We start from the raw sequence: 14116 nt of genomic DNA, 5'->3' as shown, positions 1-14116 counted from the left end.
CTAGGCATTTAGAAGTATAGGCTTTTAAAGGCTGAAACACCTTGGCTTGACCCTTTGTGTCTTTTTCTGTTTATTCAGGCTTAGCCTCTGTGGCTGGAATGTGTGAGCCTGAAAGGAGCTGCAGCATTAATGAAGACATTGGCCTGGGTTCAGCTTTTACCATTGCACATGAGATTGGTCACAAGTGAGTGCATTTAAGAAAATCAAAATAAAGTGTAGAACTTCACTCTTGAAACTACTTGTAACTACTGTGTAGAAAGCCTGAACTCAATTCTTCTTTACAGCCCTTTTGACAGCTTTCAATAGAGACTGTTATCATCTGGGGTAAATAAATCTTCATAAGATCTGGAGACTTGTTAAATAGACAAACATATCACACTTGAATGTTGCTATGGGCATTTAAACAGTGAGTTTTAGCTGTCTTCTCAACACCTAGGTCCTTATAAAATCCCATTGTGTAAGCACTCTTTCTTTTCCTCAAATGGTAATCTATGTGTTTTGTCTTATGCTTGTTTGTTTCGCATGTTTATTTTTTTATATTTGTTATTGTTTCTTGAAATTTTTTTTTCAGAACAGAGTCTTATTCATTTTAAGGAAGTAGTGTCAATAGTGTAAATAAATACATGTAGCCAGAAATGGTGGCTCATTCTTGTCACTCCAACACTCAGAAGGCTGAGAGAAGAGGATTACCATGTATTCCAGGGCAGCCTGTCTAAATCAATGTCAGCCTGGACTACAGAACAAGACACAATGAAGTGAAGTGGGAAGCGTGCCTTCTCTAGGCCTGTGAACATAGCCACTGATATGAAACTTGTATTGTCAGGTGAACTCACATGTCATCAAAAACTTGTAAGAGTTCATCCTTGTTTTTTAAGGAGGACCTTAAGTTTTTAATATTTATTTCAAATAAATCAATGCCAATGTTTAAAACTATACTTTCAACCAACCCCCAATGACTATAAACTCATTATTTAAAAGAACAGACAAAAGTAAATGTAAAAGTCTGTTCATGAGGAAGGAGAGTTTTGACAACAGTTTCCTGTATTTCAGATGTTTGTGTTCTGAAGACTGGACAATGGCTTGTCCTTAGTGTTTAATATGGTTCGAAGTAATGCTTTAGTACAGGTGAAATGAAACCAGAGTCTCTGTTTACTGACGGGCTTAGCTCTTGAGCCACCACCTCCCGCTTTCCCCTAAAACAGAAGTTATTAACATTTAGCAACGGGCTAGTTGTATCTACTACATTAAAAATGGGAAAATATGGAGATCTTGTCTATTTCCTCTTCCCACGGGGATCTATATGTTTCTCTTAGTGTTCACCTTGTTACTTAGCTTCTCTAGGGTTATGGACTATAGGCTAGTTATCCTTTGCTTTACAGCTAGTATCCACTTATAAGTGAGGACATACCATATTCATCTTTCTGGGTCTGGATTACCTCACTCGGGATTTTTTTTCTAGTTCCATCCATTTGCATGCAGTTTTCAAGACATCATTGTTTTTAATGATGAGTAGTACTCCATTATGTAAATGTACCACATTTTATTTAGTTAAGGGGCATCTCTAGGTTTTTCCAGGTTCTGGCCATAACAAATAATGCTGCTATGAACATAGTTGAACAGTGTCCTTGTAGTATAAGATTGTGCATCCTTTGGGTTATACCTAAGAGTAGTATTGCTGGATCCTGAGGTAGGTTGATTCCCAATTTTCTGAGATTCCACCATACTGGTTTCCAAAGTGGTTGTACAAGTTTGCAATGAAGGAGTGTTTTCTTTACTCCACATCTTCTCTAGCTAGCATAAGCTATTATTGGTGTTTTTGATCTTAGCCATTCTGACTGGTGTGAGATGGTATCTCAGAGTTATTTTGATTTGCATTTTCTTGATGGCTAAGGATGTTGAACATTTCCTTAAGTGTCTTTCAGCTGTTTGAGATTCTTCTGTTGAGAATTTTCTGTTTAGATTTGTACCCCATTTTTAATTGTATTATGTGGAATTTTAATGTCTAATTTCTTGAGTTCATTATATATTTTGGTTATCACTCCTCTGATGTGTGGTTGGTGAAGATCTTTTCCTATTCGTAGACTGCCTTTTTGTCTTATTGACTGTGTTCTTGCTTTACAAAAGCTTCTTAGTTTCAGGAGATCCAATTTATTTATTGTTGCTTTCAGTGTCTGTGCTACTGGTGTTATATTTAGGAAGTGGTTTCCTGTGCCCATGCATTGAAGGCTATCAGGTTCAGTGTGGTTGGATTTATATTGAGGTCCTTAATCTATTTGGACTTGAATTTTGTGCGGGGATAGATACGGATCTATTTGCATTCTTCTACATGTTGTCATCCAGTTATGCCCGCATCATTTGTTGAAGATGTGCCTTGCCCTCACTGCGGAGTGGATGGGGTGTGGGGAAGGGGAAAGTGGGGGGAATGGGAGGAGGGGAGGTGTGGTAACTAGGATTGGCATGTAAAATGAAAAAAAGATGGTTTGTTTCCTTTTTTAAAAAATAAAATTTAAAAAAGTAAGGAGAAAAATGAAAAATAAGTAGTTTTAGTTGAGACAACAGTTTGTTTAAAGCTCATGTTTATATGAGTTTTTAAGTAATTAATTTTTAATCAATCATCTACTTTTTTAAAATGGTGAAATGGATTAAAAATGAAAAACAATAAAAATCAATATTTGTGCTCCAGAGGTAATTCTTGAGGATAACCCATAGTTCAGGATTCTTTCTCCCTTCTTTCCTTTCATTCCTAAGTTCTTTCCTCTCTCTCTCCTTTCCTTCTGTCCTCTCGTTCTCTTTCTGTTAAAATTAAGTTCTTATTAAATTTGAGTCATTTTGTTGTCTTACTAGCTTTTTTAAAACTGGAGTTGATTTGGTTATTAATTCAAGTAACCATCAAGTTTTAATCCTGACTGGATTCAGACAGAAATAGTCACTGCTATGCTTTTAATGAGGTCTTAAAAAAATATTGGCATTCTAGTTTCCATTGCAACGAAAAGCAGAGAACAAAGGAAAAAGCACTTCTAACCAGGCAGTTCATCTTTAACTCACTCAAAAATCTGGCTCATTAATGACGGTCATTGTCTTATGCAACCTAACAAATTTTTGTTTGTTTTTTTGGCTGGTTGGTTGGTTTTGTTTTGAGACAAGAGTCTTACAATTCAGGTTTGGCTAGCCTGGAACTCAGAGATCTGCCTGCCTCTGCTCCTAAATAAAGTGTATACCACCATGTCTGTCTCCATACCAAATTGAGTAGGCTCTGCTAGAGTCAACAATGTTAAAAGATAGATCCCAAGTAACGGATGAATAATGTTTTATGAACACGCTGTCATCTCATGCAGTCACCAGTTCGCCTACGGCGGTGCCATGTCAGTGCCACCACCTGCGCTTTCACTCCTCTTTGTATTTATCTTGTTTTTGTATTGTATCTGACTGTTTTGACCTGCATATATGTGTGTGTACTATGTGTGTATATACTGTCAGTGGATGTTAGAAGAGGCCATTGGATCCCCTGGAACTGCAGTTTCAGAAGTTTGTGAGCCACTATGTTGGTGCTAGGAAGCAAACCCTGGTCCTATGCTAGAACAAATGCTCTTTATTGCTTGTCATCTCTCTATGCCCCCCTTTTAAGTTTAAATAGCTTAGGTAAAGCTTTATCTTCCTTCCTATCATTTATTAACATTTCACTACCTCTCAAGCTTTCTAGATTATATTTGTTTGTTTGGATTTTGTTTTAGTACTTTTAAAAAGTCCTATACTTTACGTAGAATAATTGTGAGACTGTAGACTATTCTCACTTACCTTGGAATAATGTTCTTTAACACTTAATTCTTGTTTGAAAGTGTGTTTTAGATGGAGTATGGAAATCTCACAAAATCCTTAAGATTGAGAGCTAGAATACGTTCATTCAAATATGTCATTTGACTGGAAGAACAGAACAAAACCCAAACAAACAACTATCTGTTTTCTCATGCCCAGATGGTTATTATGTTGCTGTCGTTTCTTCTCTTTTTCCTTGGACTGAGAAGAAGACACCTTTACCGGTCACCATTTAATGTGTGTATTAGTTGGATTATTACTTTTTCAGGGAAATTTTGTTTCATGAAGATCCCTTTACTTACTCCTAAGATTATAGTGCTTAGCTTTCAGTAACTCAGCAGATCTACTCTTGTAGAAGTCATGCTATCATTAAAATAAACTCAGTCTGGAGAGATAGCTTAGTGGTAGAGAAATGACAAGCATGCAAAAGGCTTTTGATTCTATATTTGATCCCTAACACTTTGTAAAAAAGCCCTCAAAGGGAACAAGAAACTGAATTAGAGCACTTCCTTCTGAAATAAAGTGGCAGCTCTCAGAATGCATCAGGTATATTTTCCAACCTGACTGTGCTGTGCCTTTGCCTCCCAGCTGACAGTGTGTGCTGCCATGTGAATTTTATCATTTAATGCAATGAATTTTAAGCCATAGGGTGATACATGTAGATTCTTTACAGTGAGAATCTTTGATCATTAATTATTAAGAAGACCTCTTACTGAATGACTAGAATGTGTGAATAATTTTCTACTTTTCAAAGATTTGTTGAGAATGCGTTTTGTGCCCAATTTGTATTTTTATAGATATAATATCCGTTTTAAATGGGTGTTTGTTTGATAACATTTTTATTTGGCTAGATCTTCACTAGCAACTCTCCATCTCTTTCTGAATTCATGTGTACTTGTGCCTGTGTTTATGTGTGTGTGTGTGTGTGTGTTTGTTTGCACGTGCATGCACGTACATGCACTCATGAATGTAGCGGTCCATACACACTTGGATGTCATTCCACAAGTACTGCCTACTTTCTTTTTGAGGCAAAGTCTCTTCTCCCCCTGTAGGCTAGGCCAGCTGGCTACTGAGTTTCAGGTATCTACTTCCCAAAGCTAGGCTTGCACGTGTGTTACCAAATGTAGGATCCTTAGAGACTGAATTTGGCTTTAAATATTTATGCAACAAGCAGCTTTCAGACTGAGCCCTTTCCCCCTCTCCACTTCCCTTTAAATATGTATTTCTATACTTTTTTTTTTGTTTTTTTTTTGTTTGTTTTTTTTTTGTATTTCTATACTTTTGTGGAAAACTAGAAATTAGTTTTCTTGTCAAATGTAATGATGGATTTTATGCTATGCTATGTCTAGCTTCAATGTAAGTTACAAACCAAAGGCACTTGATAACCTCAAAGAAAGATAAATTTTTTGAAAGACTGTTTAATTAATTGTGTGGTTTTCATACTTTTAGAAGTTGAGAAAAATTATGATGTCAACAGCGTGGCAAGATTTCAATCAGACATCTCTTGTATTACAAATAATTCCCAATGTTTCTGCTTGTAGAAAAATAATATTAAAAGTGGTAAAAATGTATTCTGTATTTTTAGAGATGCATATCAAAGTATTTTTGAACTAAAGTGTCTTATATTTGTCTATAGTAATGCTAAAAGATAAAGCAAGCAAATGACAATTTTTTAAGCTATTCTCTCTAATGCTGTGTGTTGCTGACTTTTCACACAGAAAGAACAAACCCTATGATGATTTTAGGTGTAACAACTTATTAATGCAATGGAATGGATTTTTAACTTGATTTTTAAAGTTGTGTGTGTGACTTATACTTGGGTCTGTATCTCTGTGTGTGTGAGTTTCCTGTGCAGAAAACAGGAAGGTCTGAAGTCAGTATTGAGTGTCTTCCTCTATTATTGGCCTCCTCATATTTTGAGAAAGGATCTCTTGCCAAACTTGGAGCAACTCAGTTTTGGTTGTGACCAGTAAAATACTGAAATTATATGCTTATATATTTCTCTACACACATATGTCCACATAATATGTACTCAGATTATGCATAAAATATGCATCTACATTTCCATAATTATGCTTATTTGTAAATAACCCCCCATAATGGCTAAAACAAAATGCTGGTATGAGGGTATTCCTTAGAAAAGATATAGTGAATTGTTTCATAATTAAGGGTTTGCTATTTTAGGTACTAATGACAAAAGATAATCAAGATCAATCTGATGATTATTTTATTCGGGAGCTGAGATTTCAGAATAATTGTATGTGTTTATGTATGTATGTGTACTCCAGAAATAAGCCTTGTAAAGTTGAATCTCATTATCAGCTTTAGAAAGTTTATTAAATTATCTCCTTCATTATCCCGGTAAAAGAAATAAATGAATTTTTATATAGATAACATCATGCTAATAGACTGACAATTTCAACTGGCATGAACCAAATGAGTAACTTCTCATGGACTAAGGGAGATAGATTATAATGGAAACAGTTGCATTGTTGTACCTACGTTCCCTGTCTTTGCAGTTGTTAGATTAAACACATGTGCACCACTCCAGTTTACTTGACTTATCTTAATAAACTTGCTAATTGTGGAAGAATAAATGTAAATAGATTACAGTGATTCCATCAACTTGTGGAGATCTAAGCCTCAGCTTAGAATACTTACACCAAACATTGTTTGTGCATATTTGGAAATATTTTAGGCACTAAATTCTGTTAGGTCCTACCCTTACTGATTATCTTCCTATATAGGTTCACTATCTTGATATTTGTTTTAGTAAATTGTATATATAACATAGATTGAAATCCCAAACCCTATCTAAAAAGAACACATGAGCAGATTGTAATAACTATCTCATTGAGCAGCTACTATAACTAAAAACATTTGCAGGATATAGAAGACTGAGTACCTCCCCATAAATTCTAATTATGCTTTATTATAATAAGTGTTTCATGGCAAAAATCAGTCATGAATAAAGATATAAATAATTGAATAATTTAAAATTACTGAAAATAATTCTATATTCTCTTTAATTTTCTCTTTTACAATGGGAATGCTTAACTTTGGTATTTTATAGTTGCAACAATTTAGAATATATCATTTAAAAGGTTGCCTCTTTTTTCCTCCCTTCTTCCTTTCCTCCCTCCCTTCGTCCTTTCCTTCCTTTCTTCCTGTCTTAACACTGTATAGCCAAGGTTGGCCTGGAATGCACTGTATAGTCCAGGAGAGCCTCAAACTCCCCATAATTCTCTTGCTTAGCATCACAAATTCTGAGATTATAGGTGTAAGCCCTTATGCTTGTTAAAAATATTTACATATTGAAAAACAATTTTATGTATTAAATAACTTTAGAAAATGATGCGTTGATCTTGTTAGATTCTTTTGAAGAACTAAATAATATCATTTACTTACTTTTTTCTTTAGTGGCTGAAATTAGAAGGATGTCCTCAACACTCTATAGACATTTAATTAATTGTTAGTGCATGAATATATGTGTTCATGTATTCATATATGTTTCTAAATATAGCCTGTTCAGTCCATATATTGTAGCTTGTATGTCTGTTTTCAGGGCTGACCATTTGGCACTGGACAACCAATTGGTATTCTCTTCTCTGGGGCGGTCATGTCTCCTACTCATACCTCTGCTCAGTTGCCTGTGGTTCTTTGTGTAAAACTGAGGCCTCCTGAGCTTTTCTCTGTGCATTTTGGCTCATTAAGAAAACTTCTCTTTGCAACAGAGATCACTACAGAAATCCACAGTCAATCAAATTGCAAAGTTGTGGAGCCCAGTCCCTGAGGGCACATCTACAAAATACTCCCACACCCAAGGCCCAGGGAACACTGTTAACTTTTATGGGAGACATGCACAGTCTGCAATTCCTTCTCTTATGACTGACATTTAATCAATAGTTAATCTGTCACTCATGTAAAGTTTATTGATTTGAAATTTATTGAGCACATAATTTTAGAGTTTTATTGAGTTAGATAGGATGTTTTGTGGATACTGTAATGATAAAGACCCTACCTTTGAGTAACACAATTTTTTTTTATTAATTTCTCTCTTCCTTCCTTCTGACTGACTCTTTGTCAGTCATTTCAAGAACATATTCCTTTAAGCCACTCTCATTCAGAAGTCAAAATGGAGAACAAAATTGTTTAGCTAGGTGTATGACTCATGGCATGTGTTTATAAATAAAAATAAGAATATACAATTTGAAAATTTAAATATAAAATAGAATTAGAACCTATAGAACGTTTTTATAACACTAATTTCATTTGGAACTTCTTCAATAAATTTAAATTTCTATTGAGAATTTAAAACACTGAATTGCTAGTTCTGAAAATATTATCATATACTATTAATTTAGTTTGTAAAATAAAGTTAATAAGGTTATGAGGGCCATTCCTGAAAACAGTAACAGGTCTTACAATTGCTTATAGGTTCTTTTGTTTCATGGTCATGAGGTGACCCAAAAATTGGCTTCAAGTATTTAAACATAAATTAGTCTACAAAGTCAATTTTGCCATCTTCTGTATTTATCTAAGAGGAAAATCAATTTCTTAGTTGTAGAACAATTGTTCTCTATTTAAGTTCCTATTAGATGCTCCCATTAAAAATGTTTTGCTCTGTGTTTTAGTATAATCCTTTTCTCTTTCTCTTTCTCTGTGTGTATTGTGTTTATGTGTATTCACGTGTATACATGTGTATATGTACAGTGTATGCTAGTGCATGCATCTGCTATTCAGATTCCAAGGTTATAGGTGCATAGCCATACCTGACTTTTTACATGAGTTAGTTCCAAGTGTTTGAACTCAGGTTGCCATGCTTGTCTAGCAATTACTTTTATTCACTAAACCATCTTTCAGCTCTGTTTTGGGACTTGTACTATCATTTTTAAAGTTTCCCTTTGCCCATGTCATATTGCTTTAAATACTGTAGTCTTATAATAGATAAATTCAAGGTCTTTTTACTTCTTAAAAATCTAGATGGTGTGCTGAGCAGTGGTGGCGCACGCCTTCAATCCCAGCATTCAGGAGGCAGAGGCAGGCAGATCTCTGTGTCTTTGAGGCCAGCCAGATCTACAGTGAGAATTCCAGGACAGAAGGGCAACACAGAGAAACGCTGTCTCACACAAACAAACAAATAAAATCTTGATGGTGTATGTAGTAACTCTTAATTTGCACAACTCCTGAATGACCCCCCATGCACTAAGTGAAAACTTCTTCTCCTGTAATATAAGATATCGCACTTTGGCTGAGGTTTAGTAAGTGGGAATGACTAGAGCCAAGTCATTTTGAAAGAGCTGTGTCACAAAGAAGTGATAATATCTCTTAATTGGGGCACATGATAGAGTGAGACTGAATAATTTCTTTTCCTCATCTCTCAAGTGCCAGTTGTAGTTCCTAAAATCTTGCCTCCTGGGGGGGGGAGGCTATGAGACAGTTCAGTGGTTAAAGAACTTTACTGCCAAGCCTGATAGGTTTGATTCTGGGGACCGACAGGGAACCAGGAGAGAACAAATGCCCGCACATTGTCTTCTGACCTCCATGTGTATCTCCCAATACATAAAAAAATGTAATGAATTAAATAATTTCACATAATAATGTTGCTTGTGGATTGGGGTGGTTGCTGTGCAAAAGAGAACCTGAGTTTGTATGGTTTTCAACATTTTCTCCTGAATCATCAATAGGGGTGTGATTAAAGCAAACTTTGATAACTAATTAAGCACATTATATTCAGTTTATATTACAAGATTTTTGCTAGCTAAGTTTATCATATTTATTTAGGTAAAGGCTACTGAATGATTTGACAGTAAAGGAGCTTGTGCAAGCCTGGAACCCTGGTAGCAGTTCAAGGAGAAAACCAGCTTCACAATGTTGTCTTCTTCTCACCTTTTGAACATGCATGTGCAATGGCCTATTTATACACACACATCATGCACACATTCACTAACCATGAATAAAACTATAATAGAACTTAAGTAAATATTCATTGGTGGCGCACGCCTTTAATCCCAGCACTTGGGAAGCAGAGGCAGGCGGATCTCTGTGAGTTCGAGACCAGCCTGGTCTACAAGAGCTAGTTCCAGGACAAGCTCCAAAACCACAGAGAAACCCTGTCTCGAAAAACCAAAAAAAAAAAAAATTGCTCATTTGGGAGTTCTGTGGATAGCTGCAAGTTTTTGTCCTAGAACATAGAATATAATGGTGATAATGATGTTGACTTCTTCTGGCATAGAAATGAAAGAAATGAGACTAAGTCATATGAACAAGACAGACAAGATTTTTTGATTAAGACCTCATTTTGAGCCAACCAACTTAAGCCAAAATAACCAGGACTGACTAGGCATAACCAGACAGCTTTTATTAATTTCTTCAGTAAATGAAAAGTTTTGTAATTGCATGGACAGTTTCCAAATATGCTCTTCTGTGTGCAAACATCATGACCTTGTACTTGTTGGGCTAAGGAGTCATTAACATGATTTAGAAACTACTGATTTATAATATCTGGCTTTATCATCTTACATGAATGTCCTAACCCTAAGCATGAGGGACTTTAAGTACTTAAGTTCCTAAAAAGTTCAAAGGTATCATAGAAGACAATCATTCCAGTGAGTGGATAGGCAACTAGCCTTCTGTTATTGACTTGAACAAATCTTTTCTTTCTTTCTTTCTTTCTTTTTTCTTTTCATTCTTTTTTGTGTGTGACAAATCTTTTATTAAATATTTACCATGTTCGTATGAAGAGATGAATAGTGTGCCACAAAGGTGGAGGCGACAAAATGAGCAGCCATGGTGTGACACTGAGGTGACAAGTCTACAATCCTATTTCAGTTATCCATCAAAGAGCATAAGTTTCAATGACTAGGCAAAGATGTATGAACAGATGTGAACTTGATAGAGATTTCTGTGGGGAGGATAGAGAGTGGAAGGAAGGTAGGAGAGAGAGTTGTCAGTAGGTAGTGTACATGTGTTAAAATATGAACAGCTACACTTGTAATCCCATCTTTTGGAAGATAGAAGTGGGAGGGTTTGTGTGAGGTCAACTAGAGAGAAAGCCTGTCTCAAGAAACAAAATAAAACAAAAGGCAACATTTGTTAAGCAAAAATAGATGTCATGTTTCTGCAAAGTGACCCAGGAAACAGTTATAATCCATATTCAAATGCATTTTCAAAACTAGGCAGAAACTAATAATAGTATATTGTTCTGCTGTGTGACGTCCGAAGTTAGTGATATCCAGGTTAATGAAGAGCAAGTAAAAGCAGAGGGCTTTCAAAATGTCCCCCATCCCTTGTGTTGTCACTTATGTAGCTCTCTTAAAAAACAGAGGTTCTGGCTTGGTTTACTCTGAAGCAGCTCCTAGAATGTAAACATTCTAGGTTGTTCCTAATCTGTTTGCAGGTAACAAGCCAAGGAACTAGAGTTTTTATGTCTCTGGTTTTCTTGTGGTGGTCCCTACTGGTTTTAATGGAAGCTGGATTACCTATGCAGATAGTAACACATTTTCAGACAAGTGGAATCTCTACTTTGAAAGAGGTTTTAGTACTGACCTGGGTGTCAGGGTTACATTAAGCAAATTCTTTTCTAATTTCGACATCAAATGTCCCCTTTGTCTGTTTTCTTGACACTCATGCTCACGTACGCCAATGCAAAGTAGTATTGTATTATGACTGTATAGAAGATATGTCTTTCTTTTGTAAGATGAGGGAGATATGACATTAAAATTAGAAACTTGCATTTTATTTATAAAAAAGAGTACATAGGGCAATTGAGGCTCTCAGTATTGGTTTCCTTAAAGCTACCTGTGCTTACCCAGATGACATGGGTAGATTTCAGCTAAGAGAAAGTCACTTTTTAATTCCATCACATGTGAAAAGAGGCATAGTAGGGTTAATATAGCTTTATCAGCTTTACACAGAAGGAATATTACATTTTCTTGAATTTCACATATAAACTTTTTCTAGTAGATTGTGTTGATCCAGTTGTGTCTAATTCAGCTTGAACTCTGCCTTCATATTCCTAGAAGATCATTCAAGGAGGTTGTCTCCAATGTGTTGTCATATTAGAATGCTAAATGTTAGTGTTTGAGGAAGGTTATTTGCTTCATTTTAGGACTCTGGATACTGTCCTATATTTTTCTTTTTGTTTATATTACTTCCTGCACATTAATTGCTGACCCCTCCCTTCTAATTCCATATGCATGCATAGAACATACTTTCCTTTATCTTATTCATGATGTACTTTTGACAGTCATTCCATCTTCTTTCTAAGCATATCATCTTATCTCACATCTAAGGTGAAAATCATGTGTCTCCACTGTCAAGAATACACATGTTGATATTTACATTTGTTAATCACCTGTATTTATTTGTGCAGACTAGCTAGCTGTCCTTTAAGCAACTCTTCCTACCTGTTTTGTGCTTAAGGTAATTTTCTACCATGGTACATTTATTAGACTGTAATACTGGAAATATAAATATTTTTGAATCAATATTAAACCTAATCATCTGGCTCTTATCTTAAAAAGTATTCTTATGTAGTGATCATATCATCAGTTTTTTTAAATTAAACTTTATTTTGAGTTCACTAAGACTTTAGGACAGAAAAAGAAATGGCAACGAGAGGAAAGCTTTGAAAAATGGAGGCCGTGCACTGAAAAGCTATAATCCTTAGATATGTTAGGGTTTTCAGAAGGTGTTTAAAATACACAGGGATGTAAGTTATGTATTGCATTCTCCTTTATCAATGCTCAAAAGAAAAGGGGCTTCTGTGACTGGTTGTCACCTATACCTCAATGAAACATTGTCATTTTCTGTAATTCCCTTTTGTATTGAAGACAGTAGAATGAACATCACTAACACGTGTAAATGTATACTGTTGTAAAAAATAATATGATTTTTAGTGATCATTTATCTTGCTAAATTTTAGTTTTCTCATCTGTGAAGTGTGGATTAACATTCACTTTTCTGCTCAAGGAGTGATTGCGTCATGTGATATTGACAATATGTGAAAACATGATAAATGCAAAGAGATTTAGACATATATTGTATCATTGAATTATCCTTTGTCTCTCGAACATTAATCCTACCTTACTTTAGAGTAAGGTCGATCCTGATCAAAGCCTGATGTAACTAATAAATGATCCAATAAGGAAGTAAAGGATTGAGGCAAGCTAGTTGTTTTATTTTTTCTTATTTCATTCGTTTATGTTTCCTCTGTTTCTTCCTCATTAAAACAGTTTTGGTATGAACCATGATGGAATTGGAAATTCTTGTGGGACAAAAGGTCATGAAGCAGCAAAACTTATGGCAGCTCATATTACTGCAAATACCAACCCCTTTTCCTGGTCTGCCTGCAGCCGCGACTATATCACCAGCTTTCTAGAGTAAGTAATCTCTGGAGAGTAATGATAAATTGCTCTAGAAGTAACTCATTGCTGGAAGTTTAATGCACAGTGCTTCAAATTTTGTATGAGTAATTTTATTGGGCCCACTTACATTCAGGCCTCTCCCACATGCTTTAATAAATCATGTGGCACATTTTCCAGGTCTTACACAAACAGTGAATGAACTAGAAGTGGCATGAAAATATAAGTGTGATTGATGTAATGAGTGATTAGAATTTTTCAGTAAATGGGAAGCATTTCAGAAAGAATTTACATTCGTATAATTTAGTAGAGAATAAACCAAACTTTAATTCAATAATTCAGTATTTCTTGATTTGGGTGAAAGAACAGAATTCTTTAGGAGTGTCAAAGCATCTAATAGCAACAAATAAAAGCAACAACCAAACTAAACATCAGGAGAGAACATTTTGAGGAAGGATTTAGTACCCATCTTTTCAGCACTTGGGGAAGCTTCATCATGGTTACTGATGTAAATCCTAAGACTCTGATTCTGCACATTTATAAATATGAGTGACCAAAAGTATAACTGTGTTTAGAAAAAGAGATTTTTTTTCTCATGTTACTCATATAGGCACTCATATTGGACTTTAGGACTCAGGAGACTTGAGAGTTGTTTCCCGTGTGGCCCAGGCATATTAGTTTATCTTTTTAATCTTAAAAAGTTATGAGTTTTTAAATGAGTTTAAATCATAATGCTTATATCATTAGGTATTTTGTATATCATAATGTTCAATGCTATAATATATAAATTAATTGATATTCATTAAAAGCATAAACATTCATATTTTAAGTAACATTAAGGTTGTAATACTTTATTGCTGTAGTATTACTTTAGCTGTTTGGTGCTTGCTACATTTTCACTTGGGGGATGAGATTAAATGCAAAATGGACATTGCTTT

At 35.1% G+C, this 14116-nt stretch overlaps 1 protein-coding gene across 2 annotated transcripts in view; it reads left to right on the top strand.

Annotated features, from left to right (window-relative positions):
- The window catches only part of Adamts6 (ADAM metallopeptidase with thrombospondin type 1 motif 6), a 217883-nt gene that overhangs the window by 68660 nt on the left and 135107 nt on the right, over window positions 1-14116 (top strand). For both annotated transcript variants that reach the window (XR_012910889.1, XM_075976158.1), the window contains exons 9-10: window positions 79-184; window positions 13050-13196. Coding sequence is in view for 1 of the 2 variants with exons in the window: in XM_075976158.1 (XP_075832273.1) it covers window positions 79-184; window positions 13050-13196 (253 nt within the window). In the remaining variant the exon portion in view is untranslated. The remainder of the gene's footprint in view (window positions 1-78; window positions 185-13049; window positions 13197-14116) is intronic.

This window comes from Microtus pennsylvanicus, chromosome 6, assembly GCF_037038515.1.
Source record: "Microtus pennsylvanicus isolate mMicPen1 chromosome 6, mMicPen1.hap1, whole genome shotgun sequence".
NCBI classification, from domain to species: Eukaryota; Metazoa; Chordata; class Mammalia; order Rodentia; family Cricetidae; genus Microtus; species Microtus pennsylvanicus.
Note: the sequence above shows the minus strand (reverse complement) of the source record. Positions and strands in the feature narration are given on the sequence as shown.